This window comes from Centruroides vittatus, unplaced genomic scaffold (genome assembly GCF_030686945.1).
Source record: "Centruroides vittatus isolate TY-2023 unplaced genomic scaffold, ASM3068694v2 contig_1739, whole genome shotgun sequence".
NCBI lineage: Eukaryota > Metazoa > Arthropoda > Arachnida > Scorpiones > Buthidae > Centruroides > Centruroides vittatus.
Window position 1 is genome coordinate 48,902 of NW_027121058.1, and position 17,443 is coordinate 66,344.

At 29.0% G+C, this 17,443-nt stretch overlaps 2 protein-coding genes across 2 annotated transcripts in view; one reads left to right on the top strand and one right to left on the bottom strand.

Moving 5' to 3' along the window:
• The window catches only part of LOC136969133 (zinc finger protein 664-like), a 68,057-nt gene that overhangs the window by 37,167 nt on the left and 13,447 nt on the right, over positions 1-17,443 (top strand). The gene's annotated exons all lie outside the window — the stretch shown is intronic.
• Positions 7,630-15,884, bottom strand: LOC136969131 (alpha-tocopherol transfer protein-like). The gene is made up of 6 exons (XM_067263225.1): positions 15,827-15,884; positions 10,700-10,790; positions 9,271-9,513; positions 9,008-9,201; positions 8,361-8,474; positions 7,630-8,113 (listed from the first exon to the last, which is right to left on the bottom strand). The coding sequence occupies exons 2-6, from the start codon at positions 10,788-10,790 to the stop codon at positions 7,760-7,762; spliced, it is 996 nt and encodes a 331-aa protein (XP_067119326.1). The 5' UTR covers positions 15,827-15,884; the 3' UTR covers positions 7,630-7,759.

Here is a 17,443-nt window from a genome sequence, read left to right on the forward strand (position 1 = left end):
TATTAAAACGGATGTTACTTCTATTTATTGTAAAGAAATTGCTCTAGATGTATTGTAAAATTAAAAAATTTAAATTTTGATACATCATTCTGATTATCTAGCTACTTAGTTTAAACCTTTGTATCACTATATTATGATAGATAATATTATTCAGATTTTTATAAGGTAGTAGTGCGAATGTTACGTAAATATAATCTTACCTTAATTTTATAACAATAATTACAATTAAATTATTTTAACCATTTTATTTTTATTTCTTTTAATTATTTTGTGTGGTATGATGCAGCCCTTCTCGATCGAGATGAACTCCGTCATATTATGCAAGCTATAGATATAATTATTTCATCAAATTTTATATAATTATATTTTAAAAAATGCGCCCCCTACACCGAATTTCTAACATCACCTGCCGTCGAGATTACCGGAAGCGCGGCCATTGGGGTTCCCTAGATAAACTTTAACCCAAAGAAGGAAACATTCTAATAATTATATTGTAAAAGTAAAAAAATAATCCAAATATTTATGATAATTACATTTAAATTTTTATTTTTTCTATTGTATATGTTACATTTTACGGTACATTTTACATTTAAATATATCTAAACTTTAGAAAGTTGCTTCTTCACAATGCGTTAAGTTTTCCATACAACCTCACTTGAGGATGGCCTATAAATTAGCGTGATAACGTTTGTGTATCGTTAATTAAACCATTCTCATAGACATAGAGGATTTAATTAGTTATTACTTTTCTCTGCTGGGTATGATTTAGATTATTATTTAAAATTATAACTTTTCCATATTACTTATTAATTGTATAACATTAATTAAAACTTTTCCTTTTCTTCCATATCAAAACTTTGTTGATAAATAACACTGTTCTGGAAAAAAAAATTATTTTCGCTCTTGTCAAGTATTTTCACTAATTTTTATCATTTCAATCGTACTGAATTCGAATCTGGCAACAGAATTGAACACCCGCGACTTTTAAGCATACCTAACATATTTAATGTGTACTATAGATTACCAACTGTAGAATTTCGGGACTTTGAGTATATATTTGAACTCAGAGGACCGAGACGAGTTCAACGGTACCCTGCTTTTGGACCGGAGGCAAAAAATAAGAAAGTTATCATACTATTTTCGGCGATCGTATGATGATCGGGAGTCGCGTCGCTCTCTCCGCTACTCCTATCGAGTGTTTAACAGGCAGTCCGGTAAGTCGGCCATATATACCTTCAACAAAAGCAGATGTTGATCCACGAGCACACCGATCGTCTGCAGTACGAGTTAAGTCCTTTTTGCACACCCTCGCGCTCTTCGACCTCGGGGCTACGGCTCCTCAGTCTCGCTATCGCTCGCGGTCGGCTAGTACTACGTCACTAGTTATTGATTCACGGTAGTTCTTGAACAAAAGAAAAAAAAGAAGTGGCATTGTGCAACTTCTTGCCTTTCAGAATGCTTTTTTTAAATTTGTTTTCAGACTTTACCGCGAGATGGCAACACTAGCAACTACGGTGCCGTCTGCATGAAAGCATTAAAAAAGTATGATAACTTAAAAACTATGATGACTTTCTTATTTTTCGTCTCCGGTCCAAAAGTAGAGTATCGTTGAACTCGACTCGGTCCCCTCAGTTCAGATATATGCTCATAGTCCCGAAATTCCATAAGTGGTAATCTATAGTATTGCCCATATTTAATCTCTACACACATTTCTAATTGGCGAATTACACACAAATAAATTCATGCTAATTACTCGTTTTTCATAATTCTATACTTTTAAAAACTGAAATGCATAATGACATGTTTTCTTCCTTTTATATTCTTCTTCTGAAGACTCTCGCATAGAGTACAGCGCTATTCCCATAACATATTCTCGTTTCAACTTTCTCTTTTCCATATTGTATTTTATTTAGTCCGGCATTACCTTCGTGTTGTCCTAAGCTTCTTACATGCGAATAGCGTGAGCGACTGGACGGACTGATGTTTGGTGCCAGTGTGCAGCAAATCTCCTTTAAATTAAGGCTGAACTTTGATGAGTCAATGAAGGATCTCCACTCCGCAGGATCCTGTGGCAGCTGAAACTCCTCCAAAAAATGCTGTATAACGTTGTAGTAAAGGAGATTGTTTTCCATTGAAAAACATTATTAATTTCCTTTTTTTCTGTAACAGGACACCTTAATTTCTTTTTTTACAGGAGGATTTTAATGCAGAAGATGGTAATTATACAATTTATAAATTGCGTAAACTTGAAAATATAAATAACTAAGGTGCACTCTATGGTAAAGTTTAGTGGAGATATTTCATAAATGAACATATGCGTAACACAGAAATGCGATAAATAAATAAATAGTTATCCCCCACGCTCGTAGTGGTTCCTACTCCTATCAATTAATATTATTTTTACTAACAGAAAAGAAAATATTTGAAACGCTAATCGTAAGCCAGTATAAAATGAAATACAGTAACTTAAAATGTAAATAAAAATCAAATCTATTTGTGACTAAAATATTTAATAATAATTTATTTATAAACGATTAAAATTAAACCGACGAATGTTAAAGGCTAATTTCAAGTTAGTAAGTAAAATTATCAATATTATATTCCATGATAATCACGGAAATTTTCACAGTAATACGATATTTTTTAAACTAATAATTTTAAAAATGTATCGAATAAATACTATATAAATATATATTTTATTTCAATTAGAAGATCAAGGGATTAAATGTCGTATGGATGACATTTTTCTTCTGAGTTTTCTTCGTGCTAGAAAATTCGACTTGCAAAGAACACTTCAGCTGCTTAAGAATTATTATAACATAAGGGTAAACTATCCTCAATACTTTAAAGATCTTCTTCCTTCCAAGTTGGAGCATGCTTTGAACATGAATGTTTTGCAATTCCTTCCAAATCCTGACCAGGATGGAAGTTATATTTATATTTTTCGATTTGGTAAGTAGGGATTTTATTACTGTTTCACAGAAAATTGGAATAGATCATCGAAATTTTGAGTAAAATTAAAAATTTAGCTGATCATATTTATTTACATTAAAATATAATATATATATAGATATATGTTTTGTATATTGTTTTGTTTTGTCAATGTACAGAGTATCCCAGAAGGCAGTTTACAACTTCAAGCTTTTACTGCGAGCTCTTGAATACAGGAACATACAGTGGTTTATGCGATGTATCACCGAAAAACATTTCTTGACGTGTGCATTGACTAATATTTCTTGTCTTTTGCAGGAGGGGTTGCATAATCTGAATGATATCTAATTAGAAAAAGGCGCAGTGTGTAGCGATATGCATTTTCCTGCACAGAGGATCAGAAACTAAATACACCAAACCCCTACACAATATATCAGCGAATTAATGACAGAATAATCACGATTATTGACACAGTTGACAGGAACATGCTGCATCGAGTACGGACAGAATTGTAATAAGAATTACATGTTATGTGTGCCTCCAGAGGTGCACGAATTGAACTTGGCTGAGCACGAAAAATTCCTTTTCAGTTGTTATATTACTTAAATCATAACTGAAGCTTGTATGTAAATTCAAAGCCATGTTATAAGAGTTTGAAATTGTAAACTACCTTGTCAGACACCCTGTAATTTAATATTTCCTATTCAAAATTTAAAAATGCTAATTTGTGTATATATATAAATATAAATATTAATGTTGTATAATAAATTTTGATAAATAATTGTTTTGTTTAATTTATAATTTGTTAGACTGTAAGCGTATTAATACATAACGTTAAAATTTCTTATTTTGTTACTTTATTATTTAAATTATCAAAGCTGTGTTTAAACTTCGTCTTTTTAGTCAATTGGGAGACTTCTATTTCAAATATAACCGATGTATGGTGTTCTGTATTGCTTTTCATGGATTTTCAATTGAATTTTCATCGAACTCAAGTTAAGAAAATCGTTTGTATCATAGACACAGGAGGAATGAATTTGTCACATTTCTATCATTTCTCACCCAGAGCCATAAGCGACTTAGTAATGCTTATTCTCGTGAGTAGCTTGTGATATAAACAGAGTTAATATGTATTGATAGATATAAACTAATATAAAATATTACCATAATTATGATACAGAATATATAAAATGATGAGATGTTTACCAAATGTTTTAAATATTTTTTTACACAGAAAGATTCTTATCCTATGCGATACAAGGCCATACATTATGTGAACATGAATGTTATAATAAAAGCTGTTCTAAGTGTTTTACATCCACTTCTACCAGAAAAACTCCGGAAAAGAGTAAGTAATGGCAATTTTCTTATTAATTTTTGAGAGTATAGTAGTGTATTTTACAGTTTATCTAATGATATTCTATGTCATTTTAGTTTGTTATTTAATTACATGTTATATATTTTTAATCATCAAATTTTAAGAGATTTTTTAAAAAATTTTTCTCTGTATTCTTCTATTTCTCAAGTTACTCACTAAATTTTTAATATTTTATTCATTTTAAATTTATTTTGTTGTTTGTATAGACTTGGTAAATAAAATAATTTATGAAAATAATCTAAATTATAGGTACATTTGCATTCTGATGTGGATACTTTGCACGAATTCATTAGTCCAGATTTTCTTCCTTTGGAATTTGGAGGAACTTTACCAAATTACAATCTTACTGAAGCCAATGATATGCTTAAATCTAACGAAGAATTCTTTCGAAGGAGCGAAGAATACGTGAAATTATACGAAGAAGAAACAAATAAAAATTTCAGCCAAGGCAGATTTAGATACACCGGTGAAGATTTAGAGGAAGAAAAGGTGAAAAAATTTATAGAAAAATCAGAAGAGAAATTTAAATGTCATACTGATAAACCAGAAGCTTTCTTAGCTGCCTTAGAAAAAGATTCTGAATTTGAAATTACTCATCTTTAAATTATCTTGAAACAACTTTTGACATTTTATATACAGAAAATTTGGTACAAATTAATTACTTACAACACGTATGCTAAATAATAATATAATCATCAATATAGTGTAATAAACGATAAGTTTATAAGTACAGCTGACTGTCGACAGGGGGTTGCAAATTAACTGAATGTGTTCTAACCTGTAACTCCTTAAAATTGTTTTAAATTTTGTCTCTAAATGCGAAAATTACACCACTAACAACTGTACGATCGCTGACTCATTTGTTATCCGTAACTAAACAATTAGTAGCGTTTTATATCCAATTCAATTTCTTCTGTTTTGATATGACAAACGAGTTTCTTTGCCTGAAAAATAGGGCCTGTTGTAATTTTTTTTGGTGTCGTGATTAAGAGTTTCCAATGTAAGCGCTCATATTTAAATAAGTGTGTTTCTTTCCGTGAAATAAAATCGCCATTGCTCATAAATGTCCAAATTGACTAGCATAGTGCTATAATATGACACTTTAAAATTTGTTAAGAACTAGAAAGTAATAATTTAATTTATAACTATCATTCAATATTTTTATTGTTTAGGTTAAGGCATTTGATGCTTCTAATTGTACGTCTTTAATATATAGAAAATATAAACACGTAAAAAACTATACAAATAAATATTTGTCTTCAAAAAATTGTTGTGTGTCTGCCTATTTTTATCGTATTTAAATGCTGAAAAAGAGTGGAATATAGTGTTAAACAAACATTCTTTCATAATTACAATATAACATTTTAAAACGGTATTTGTTACCGACAATCTATAAAAATTATAAACTAGAAATGTTTTCCATAGAATAAGATATGCAAAGCATACAAAATTTTATATTTTTACGTGATATTGATGTAATTTAAAGTACATTGTTTCTCTTTTTCCTCAAGGAAACGGCAAGAGAAAGAGTAGAAAAGTGACATATTGATAGAACAATATAAACAAGTCCGAGGGAAGACGTACATATCCATTGTTATAATCTATAAAAACATCAAGAAATTCCGGCGTCCTCAAATTAACGGCCATGTTTAGGTTTAAATATTTGCAAAAATTACGTTTAATGGTCCTGATTTGGTGACGAGGCCGAAATTTTCAAAATACAACGTATAGGCTGAAATATTAGAGGTCAAAATTCTCCACGTAAAGTCTATAAACCTTTACGTGTAAATTTGGAAATGCACTGTACGTTCTCTCCGGAACCTACGTGTTTTATACTGCTTTCGTCAGCACGTTAGAAACATGTTACCGTATTTGTACAGTGTTTTTGTGTAAAACCGAAATAGAAAACTCTACATTGTAAATATAAGTTTTGGTTTCGTTGGAAATATTTAGTACCCTCCTTCCATTCAACAAAATCCGTAATATTCCTTTTCTACAGAAGAATTTCTGTCCCTTTATAGCGTTTCAAATGGCATACCACATGAAAAATAATGTTAAGCTCCTGACTGCCATTTGCTATTGCACAAAGATAAACAAATGTTAAACACTGGGTAAAAATTACAAATTTAACAATGAAACAATTTTCTCAACAATGTTTTGATACTTATTATTAAGTAAACAATACTCATCGAAGACAATTTAAATGGTTTTGTGTATTGTAAGAACTTTATTTAACGATTATTTCGGAATGTATTGTTAACAATTTCGTGGGGGTTCTGATGTTTCCGTTGGTATAATTTCCTACAATAGTTGAATGCACGGATGTACGGTACGCCTTCACCTGATATAGGACTCGAGATTCTCAAATTAAAAGCCTGTTGATACAGTTACGTAATTTATTTTACATTCATTAGTACAGGTTTTATAGCTTATTAGCAATAAATTTATCACAAATCACACGCTCCATCTGCCCTAGGCCACCAGAAATCTCGGCTCCAGGTAAGTTTTCATCATATAGTGCATCAATAAGTGGGAATTTCATCAATAGTTTTTACGGTTTCTTCAGTTTTATTACAACACATCTTTACAAACACCTCTAACGAACTATTATCTAACTTCTTCGTTGCATCCATTCATTTACCTATCACACGAAGTAGCTGTAAACATCACCGTTACATAACATTAACAACGGTTTCCAAAATCCAATCCTAGGTCCTCGTCCTGGGAAGTGAAATGCCACTTTCTGTCCAATCCTAACAATTCCCAAACTAACAGGAACCAATCAGAAGCAAGATTGAAATGTTTTTTTTTTTTTGGTTAATGTTACCCTTGGTGCCAATATGGCGGCTCGTCTCTGATTACAGCAAGAAAACAGTGGGACGCACGTTCTAACCTAACCTAACCTATTTTAATAAATTACCATAATTATTAGCAACCAAATTATTAGAATAGGTTAGGTTAGGTTAGAACGTGCGTCCCACTGTTTCATTGTTGGAATCAGAGATTAGCCGCCATCTTGGCACCAAGGGTTACATTAACCGGTTTGTTTTCTAGTGCCTATTGTTAGTATGGGAACTGTTAGATTTAAGTATTAACTAATGTATAAACTTTATTTTAGGCTAATTAGATACGCAGATTATTATCCAATTTTATATCTGATTGTATTATTACTATTATTATTATTATTATTATAAATGGCCTATTTAAAGTAAGTTCATAACTGGAATTTTCGTTAAGTTGTAAACCTTTCTTTATCAGTTAAACTTTGAAACACCAGCTTTGTGTGACCGTTTATCATAGTAATGCCAATTATAGAATAATTATTTGTTATGTAATTTTAGTTAATAAAAAACTTACAATCGTAAACTCCGTTTTTAGAAATTATTTTACAAATAAAAGCAATAACTAATTAACTAGTATCTAGTTTTGTTTACATAAGTCAAAACTGATTTAAAGATGAGTCATTTCAAATTCAGGATCTTCTTTCAAAGCAGCTAAGAAAGCTTCTGGGTTATCAGTATGACATTTAAATTTCTCTTCTGATTTTTCTATAAATTTTCTCATCTTTTCCTCTTCTAAATCTTCGCCTATATATCTAAATCTGCCTTGGCTGAAATTTTTATTTGTTCCTTCTTCGTACAATTTCACGTATTCTTCGTTTTTTCGAAAGAATTCTTCGTTAGATCTAAGCATGTTATTGGCTTCAGTAGGATCGAAACTCGGTAAATTACCTCCTAATTCCAAAGGCAGACAATCTGGACTGATGAATTCGTGCAAAGTATCCACATCAGAATGCAAATGTATCTGTATGTTAAATAATATTTTTATAAATTACTTTATTTAACAGGTCTATACAAACAATATAATAAGTTATGTAAAATTAAAATGGATAAATTATTAAAAATTAAGTAAAAACTTAACTGCTTGTGAGTAAATTGAAAACTTTTAAAAACCTGTTAGTTTTGGTGTTCAAAAAGCATATAAAACGTAATAAAATAACATATACATTATTTTTTATTTATAAATTAATACGAAAATTGCGATTACTTACCCTCTTTCGGAGTTTTTCTGATAAAAGTGGAAGTAAAATACTTAATATAGCTTTAATTATGACATTCATGTTCACATAATGTATTGCCTTGTATCGCAATTGATAAGAATCTTTCTGTTTAAAAAATATTTAAAGCATTATTAAAATGTTCATAATGTCAACAGATGTCAATAAAAACAATTTCTTTATTATTAAGTAGTTAAATTAGCATAGATATTCAGTCTATAAAAAAATCTGTATATATAAATATAGGCCTGTTATGTAATTATTGGGCTGCAATTTGAAAAACTTTTAGACCTATAAAGTCCCACTGTCGCTATCCGTCCGTTCGTCTGTCTTTCCCTAATCTCGAGAAAGGTGTTAGATAGATACATACGTAAAATAATGTGAAAACCTTAAGCGTGAGAAGCCCCAAAATGTGCTAAAAATAAAAAGTATCTAATAGTAATAAAATAGACTGATGCACCTTATCTATTATTATTTTTAATAAGAATTCAGAAATTTTTCACACGATGTTGTGTACTCTTCGATACTATTTACCTGATATTTTCCTATTTACCCTATTTATTTTTAATGTATTTTATTAATTTATACGTACATGTTAACGCCATGTATGCACAATAATCACAACAACGTACTGTACTTACAAGAATAAGCATTGCCAAAGAGCTTATAGCCCTGGGTGACAAATGATAGAAATGTGACAAATTCATTCCTCCTGTGTCTACGACACAAACGACTTTCTTTGCTTGAGTTCGATGAAAATTCAGTTGTAAATCCATGAAAAGCAATACACAACGCCATACATCGGTTACATTTGAAATAGAAGTATCCCAACTGACTGTAAGAAAATATACAAATTACAAACACAGTTTTTAGTAATTTAAATGATAAATAGATTTCTACTTACCAACTCGAAAAAAGTAAATATAACATCCATCTTGGTCAAGATTTGGAAGGAATTGCAAAATCTTCAGGTTCAAAGCATGCTCCAACTTGGAGGGAAGAAGATCCTTAAAGTATTGTGGATAATTTACTCTGATGTTATAATAATTCTTGAGCAGCTGAAGCGATCTCTGCAAGTCAAATTTCCTGGCACGAAGAAAACCCAGAAGAAAAATGTCATCCATACAACATTTAATCCCTTGATCTTCTAGTTGAAATAATAGGAGAAAACATATATTTATTCCATATGATTTTCTTTTGTTAATAAACAGTCTATGTTAAAAATTTCATGTATAATGTTAAAAATAACATTATTTTATAGGGGTAAGAACCACTACGGGCCATTTATAAACTCTACAAAAGTTTATAGTCTATTTAACCTAATGTTTTTGTAAGAATAAATATATATTAGAAATAATAATTTTCATGTTAAAAATAGAAAATTAATATTAGAAATCCAAATATTTGTTTCCTTTTATCTTATATAATCATTAAAATTTTTATTATATCCGAGTTTAAACTAACAAACCCTACTATACAACAATTAAATTGGAGAAATAGTAACCTATTTCCTATTTTTCCTTGCTAGGGAAATCCGGTTTCTTTTTATGTCATGTTAAATAATTATATAGAATATAATAAAAGAATTAAATATTTATACTTGTATAATATCAAAGAGCTCTTCTTGATTAAGAACGAATTGCCTCATCTCATACAAGAAATATTCATACAATGAGTTAAGTAACGTTCCCGGAACATAGTAAAGGTTAAAGAAAATAACAGTGCTTGAAGTTTTAATAATTTAATTTCGAATACCTTTTTATAGAAATAAGTCAGGAATTTATTTACATAACATTCACACTACTAATTCATATGTCATTATAAAAAAACTATATAATGTTGGCATAGATAATACAGTGATATGAACGGCCTTTAGGCCATTCATATCACTGTATTATCTATGCTAATTTCAGTGCACTATCTAGTATCTATTGAAATAAGGAAATACATGCTTTATTGGCAGATTTATATTGCTTAACCAAAATAAATGTAAGAATTTGAAAATACGAATATTATAATGTACACAATGATAGCATTTGTTTACATTGTTTACGTATACGATGTAAACAAATGCTATTGTTTACAAGAATGAAACGTATAAACGACTATATAATAATGGGTTAGTTTAAAAAAAAATTAATTTCAAAGTAGTAAATTTTAAATATAAAATTTCTTGAACAAGTTAGATTCTTAATATTGATATTAGTCCATAAATATGGTAATTCTCAGCTTTTTGGTTTATATATATTAAGATTAGACTACAAAAAGTATTATTTAAAATAAATACATTTGCATTTATTATAATTTAAAAAAAATACGAAGTATTTACTTACTTATGGTTTTTTTAAGAGCTTTAAGAGCCTTCTCGTCCCAAGGAAATTCTTCCTTCTCCTCCGGAAATATCGAATCTTTAATGTTCATCATCTAATAAAATATTGTAAAATTTTTAATTAAATTTATAATTAAAACTTCAACAGTTACTAAGGATGAACTTGTCTACTGTCTCGATACGAGTATTTAATATTTCAGATACAGAAATAATGTTTTTTTTAATTCTTCCTTAAGTGGATAAACTAGAATTAAAACTAGTTTTTATCTTTCTTAACACATTCATAAAACTTTTTCAAATGATATTTTTATAACTAAAGGAATAAATTATTCAAATTAATTTATCACTAAGATTCTTACTAATAACTCTAATTAAAATTATATCGCTTAAAAATTAGTTTATAGGGCACGAACCTTCAGATTTATATGTTTCCTGTAGGAAAAACAATAAAAATAGAGCAAATTTCAGTACATTTCTAATTATATTAATGATAACGGAAATACTAATGTAATTATAAGTTAACCCGATTGGTTATAAAAAGCGATAATGTATTATTTATAGCTTGTATAAGCGGTTTAACTGGAAATTTTAGAAAATCGTATGTAGTATCTTCACAAAGAAATAGTTAAGTTTTTAGTATCATTATTGATACACTATTTCGAATAAAATGCTTATATGGACTCGAATACAAAGCTTCTTCAAGATAATTTAGATGTTATATTAAATAAATTAACTAAAAATTAATGATCTGCGTATAATTACTGATAAAACTAAATTTCTGTGTTTTACAAACATAAATAAGTATATAAATGATGATCAGTTTCAAATAAAAATAAGTAATAGCATTAATACAGATTATAAACTTAGATGCAATTTGTCTTACTTTAGCGTTTTGGGAAAATTTACAGGAATAATGAAAATTATAAAGCCATTCTTAAATATTAATATAATTAAACATCTTAACCATACTTGTATTAAAGTAAAACTTAAATACGGAATATCAATTTGGTGCTTGTCTTTCCTTCATCTCGACAACAGACTTAGGCAGGTGATATCAGAGACCAGATGTGGAAACCGTTGGAGCAGTAGGCCCCGATTAACTATATAAGACCCTCGTATACCAAAGGTAAGTTATGTTATTTCAATTCAAACTTTTTTCCCTCGAAGCAATTAATAGATGACAGGCACGAATCTACTGTTAAAGGAAAAGTATGATGTACAGGGGAAGTCACTACTAACGTGAGGTGGAGAGGATATATTTTAAATTAAATGAATTTAAAAAATATGATTAAAAATTGCATCCCGGCATTGTGACCGTGTCACAATAAATAATTGCTCGTTAGATTTATAAATATATTAAAACTGTGGTTAAGAATAATAGAAAAAGTTAATTATTAAATTAATTGAATTTTACTTCCTCTCAAATCTTATTCGTCGATTTAATAATAAAAACATTTAATACCTAATTATAGACGTAATTATTCGATAAATAAGTTTCTTTTTAATCTAGAAATTGTTATCAAATAAGTTAAATTATTAATTGTAATTACATTATTTCTATAAATAAATTATTATTAACTTAAATAGAATCGTATTTAATTAAAACAATTAAAACAAGTTTTATCAGAATTAGTCTACATAAATAGTAAACTGTTTTCATGGCTTATACCAGATCTGTATTATCGTAAATATTTGCATATTATTACATTTCGTATAGAATTACAGATGAAAATAATCATTTAAATAAAATTAAAAAGTAGATTTTAAGTATTTTTAACTATTATAAGATGGCAAAAAGTCTATGTTGATGATATGGGTGGGTTTTATTAAAAATATTACAATATTTTCAAACTAGTAATTGTCGAATAAAGTAAAACACTTAAAAAATAATTTAGAACTTATAGTATAATCTCTGTTATAATAAGAGTATGGTGACATTGCATTTAGTATTTGATAAAAACACAACGGATGCAAATAAATAAGGTTTTAAACATTTCTAATGTACCTTATTATTGATAACCTCAAGCTCTACACAGTAAACTTGTCTACTCATTTTTCTCTTTACAAAACTTTGTTACGTTTAGTAAAAAAGTTGACGTTATTTAACCAGTTTTAATATCCAATAAAAGAGTAATTGTAATTTGACGTCACGTGTACCGTAATTTTTATATACCTATACTTCAGTTGACACGTTAATTGATTGTCAAGGTCGTGTACGTTATACAGGTCATTAAAACCTAAAATTTACATTTTCTTTTGTGACGTCATTCGTCGAGTCCGTTGGTTATAACATGTTTCCATGAGAGATTTTACAACTACTTTTAACTATCGATTAATACTAACTCGGTAATTATATAATTTAAGCTTGAAATATGATGCTTTAATTTTTATTTATTATATGTAAAACAACATTATTTATTTGAACTTTTAGACTGTGTTGCATATTTTTTTGTTAAACAAAGGTTATCTGTGCAGTGGAAGATTGTCGTTCCTGTTGATTACACATGCGAAAGCGAAGACATTTTAGTCTTTCTACGTATTTTTATTTATGTCGAGAGGAGAGTTAAATAGATGAAAGACCAGATATGAAACCTTATTAAATAGTGTTTTCTTCGTAAAAATAAATATTCTTAAATGTTTTAGAAAATAAATTTCAAAATTTTAAAACGATGGATCAAACTGTATGTAAAAATTTATAGAAGAAATTATTTAAACTTAAAAAAATATATAAATAAAAAATTAACAATATTTATATAAATAAAAATTTCTTCGACAGTTTTCAAGAGTTAATAAATAATATTAATTTTACTATAAATTTAATAATCCTTTCTTATATTGTTATTTTACAGTTTTCTTATATTATTAAATTAGACTATAGACATTAAATATACAGAAAATATCTGTAGTCCAACATTCGCCAGGGTCGCGCACGTGGCATTGTCGTGTTATGTAGGTAACAGAGAGAGAGACTGATGTACTGGAGTACGTGTATTCTGTCACTCGCCAGTTGTTTAACGTACATGCGGTCAGAAAAACAGTCAATATCGTAATCAATACAATAAACTAAGTGCATTTTTTATTATCTAGTATGTACAGTACGTTTATTTCTTCTATGCGTACATACAAAATCCAGTAATCCGACACCGGCAGGTCCGTTACATGTCAGATTACAGGGATCTACAGTATTAGCATTTCTTATAAATTTTTTAAAAAATACGAGGTATTTACTTACTTATAGCCTTTTTAAAAGCTTTAAGCGCCTTTCCTTCCAAGGAAATTCGTCTTACTCTTCCGGAAATATCGAATCTTTTATATTGATGTGATAATGAAATATGGTAAAAGTTTTATTTAAATTTAAAATTAAAACTTTAAAAATTACAATAGATGACTTTTAAAGTTACATGGCAACGGTATTGATGCAAGTATTTAACATCTCAGATACAAAAATACATTGTTTTGAGTGTTCTTTAAGTGAAATATTCGAATTAAATATACGATTGCATCTTTATTAACACAAGTTTGGGTTGCGAATTTAAAAAATGGCAGACTTGTAATTTCTCACTGGTTTCTATCTGTTCTTCCTTAATCTCAAGAACAAAAGTTATATACTTTACCCGTCGTGCCTTTTTTGTTAACAGGAAAAGTATGATGTACAGGAGCAAGACACTACTGCAATTTGTGACGATGACATAATAGATTGCAGCTCGTTCGAACTACAATTTTATAAGTAAAGGGATAAACTATTCAAAGTTATAAAAGTCTTTATTACTGATATTTAATATTACATAGAATATTAACCCCGTATAATTGAGAACCTTTTGCTTAAACAATACGTAGAATTTACCTTAATATTTATGATTTGGGATTTAGAATTAAAATATTAACTCTAATTAAGGTCATACTTAAACATCAGTAAAGTTAGACTTACTTCATAGGGAACGAACCTCTAGGTTTGTATTGCAGGCAAAACAATGATAGTTTTCAGTACATCTCTAATTACATTAATGATAACGGATGTGCTGATTAAATGTAAATTAATTTGATTATGAAAAATGAGCATGTATTATTTAAAGCGTATATCAGTGGTATAACAGTAAATTTAATAAAATTGCATACAGTTTATTGGCAGAAATATTTAATGATATATTATTAGATATATTACGTAGTCATATAACATACAATGATATCTCAACCTATTTCTGATTGTATTAATAATAACAGAAAATCATGTTATGCTTATTTATTATTGTAATTAACGAATAATAGAAAAATTTAATTTACAAACCAATTTAATTTGACTTCGTCTGAAACGTTATACTTCCGTACAATAATAAAAACATTTAACAACTTTATACTTAATTAGCCAATTAGCTTATAATTATTTATAAAAATAATTAAAATAAGTTTTATCCGAATTAAATTAGTAAGCAGTAAGATGTATTTACGGCTTATATAGGCCTAACACCGGAACTATATTAATGTATTTTTTTTTATTATGACTGTTTTACAATAGAGCAGACGAAAATAATCATTTAAATGAAATTTCCAACAAAGATTTGTATAACTTTTCAGGTAACAACAGAAAATTGCGCGTGGCGTCATTTCTTATGATATTTTGTTTAAAAAAAAAAAAACATTTTATATTATTAATTTAATCATTATAAAATGTCAAGAAGCTTAATTTTGAAGGTGGAAATGAGTTTTATAAAAAAAATGGTAAATGCCAATAACGAGTAAAATCGTCATTAAGTCCGACCTACTCGAGATTCGACACACGACTCCTCTCTCTCCCCACCTCTATGATCTTTATCCACCAAAACTTAGCAGAAATAGAACCCCTAATTTACAAACCTACCTGCAAAATTTCAAAAATTTTCAAAAAAATTAAGGCGTTATTAAGTTTCAAAGAGGGTGATGAAAATCTTGCCCTTTTTTCATACATACTCGGACAGAAAAAAAAGAAACAACCAAATATTTTGCATTTCTCGACATTTCAAGGTTTTCTGACCCACCGAAATGTAAAATCTTGGGGGAGTGGTCATTATATTCACGATTTCATTCTTTTACCCTATTATTAAAGCAACAGAGAAAGTAAAAGCTCAAACTACAAACATTATACAAATTTACTCACTTTTCTGTCTACGAAGAATACTTGCGTAAAATACAAAATTGAAGATATTTAATCAGTTACAATCACTTTTCTATCAGATATTATAATTTAACGTTAACGTGTGACGTATATTTCGTTTAATCAGCTTTCGTTAATCGCTTAATTGTTGGACAAGACCGTCCACAATAGAAACAGAAACACCACAAATCTTGCCTGTATAATGAAGGTTAAATTTTGTGCAGACGTCACTCCTCCGGCTTCCCTTACGTCATCAATCTTAGAACAGGTTAGGGCAGAACGTTTTTGAACCGGTATTATTTATGTGATCGACATATTTCTTGTAATTAATATTAAATCGATAATTAAGATAGGTAACCTTTAAATGCAATATTTTAACGTTCGTAAACTTAAAAGGAGAACATAAGTTATGTTTCATTTAATTCATCCTGGAATGTCAGTTATTCAAAGAATTACAATGACACTGTATTATTACGTTGTAAATATATTACAAAATTGAATATTTTGAAATATATAACAATCTTGCAAAATCAACTGAAAATAAATATGAGATTAACTTATATTTTAAAATTATATCAAGTATAAATGAAAAATGTAAACTCAAAAAAACACTTTAGTGTGCTTATTAAAGTTTTTATGTTGGTATTTATTATAAAATGACAAAAATCTTTAGTTTTAATTTTTAAGGTGATATTGAATTATATTTAAAAATTGCAAGCGTTAATAACGAGTAACATTACTAATTCCAACGCAATTCAAAATATGACACAACCCCCTCTATCTCCTCCATTCCCTTCACTTTTAACCCCCAAAATTTAATACCATGATTAGGGATTGCAATTGCTGGATCCCTCATCCAGCAATCCAGCTGGATCCAGCGCATTCTTCGGCCTGCTGGATCCAGCGCTGCGGATCCGCAAATACTCAATTAACTTTCTAAATAATTGCGCAAAAGTCTACGTCGTCGCGTTCCCGCTTTGCTAACTACTAGACTGCTACTAATTACTTACTCACTACTTTACTAACACTAATAATTAAATTACTTATAAATAAACTATACCTTAATCAATCCAGCAAAATTTAATAAAATAATAATGTATTCAATCGCTTTTAACGATCTTCCTCAGTTACAAAAAAATACAACATTAACTATAGAACATAAAATGTGTTTGGAATAAATATAAAAAGAATAGTGCTTAATTACATCCCATTTTTTTTAAACAAGATACATAGATGTACTGCCAGGTCTGATAATTTTCGTATTGTATACCGACGTAATCCCACTGTTTTCAAACTTTTAAGAAACGATAAAAAGAAAGAGGATCGGAATTCAACAACGGGCATATATTCGGTGCCTTTACACAACCAACGTTTCAATTCCAAGCTTGTTTATGTGGGTGCAACGATGCGCAGTTTAAAACAAAGGCTCAAGAGCACAAATATACAATCAGTAAGAACCTTGACAACACTGCGCTGGCATCATACGCAAGACAGAAGGATGTTAACGTCCAATGGGATCAAGCGGCAATTATAAAAACGACGACGAATAGGCAAACGGTCAAACATCTTGAGAGATTGGAAATCTGCAAGGCGCACATGACAACTGGTTGTATAAACCAT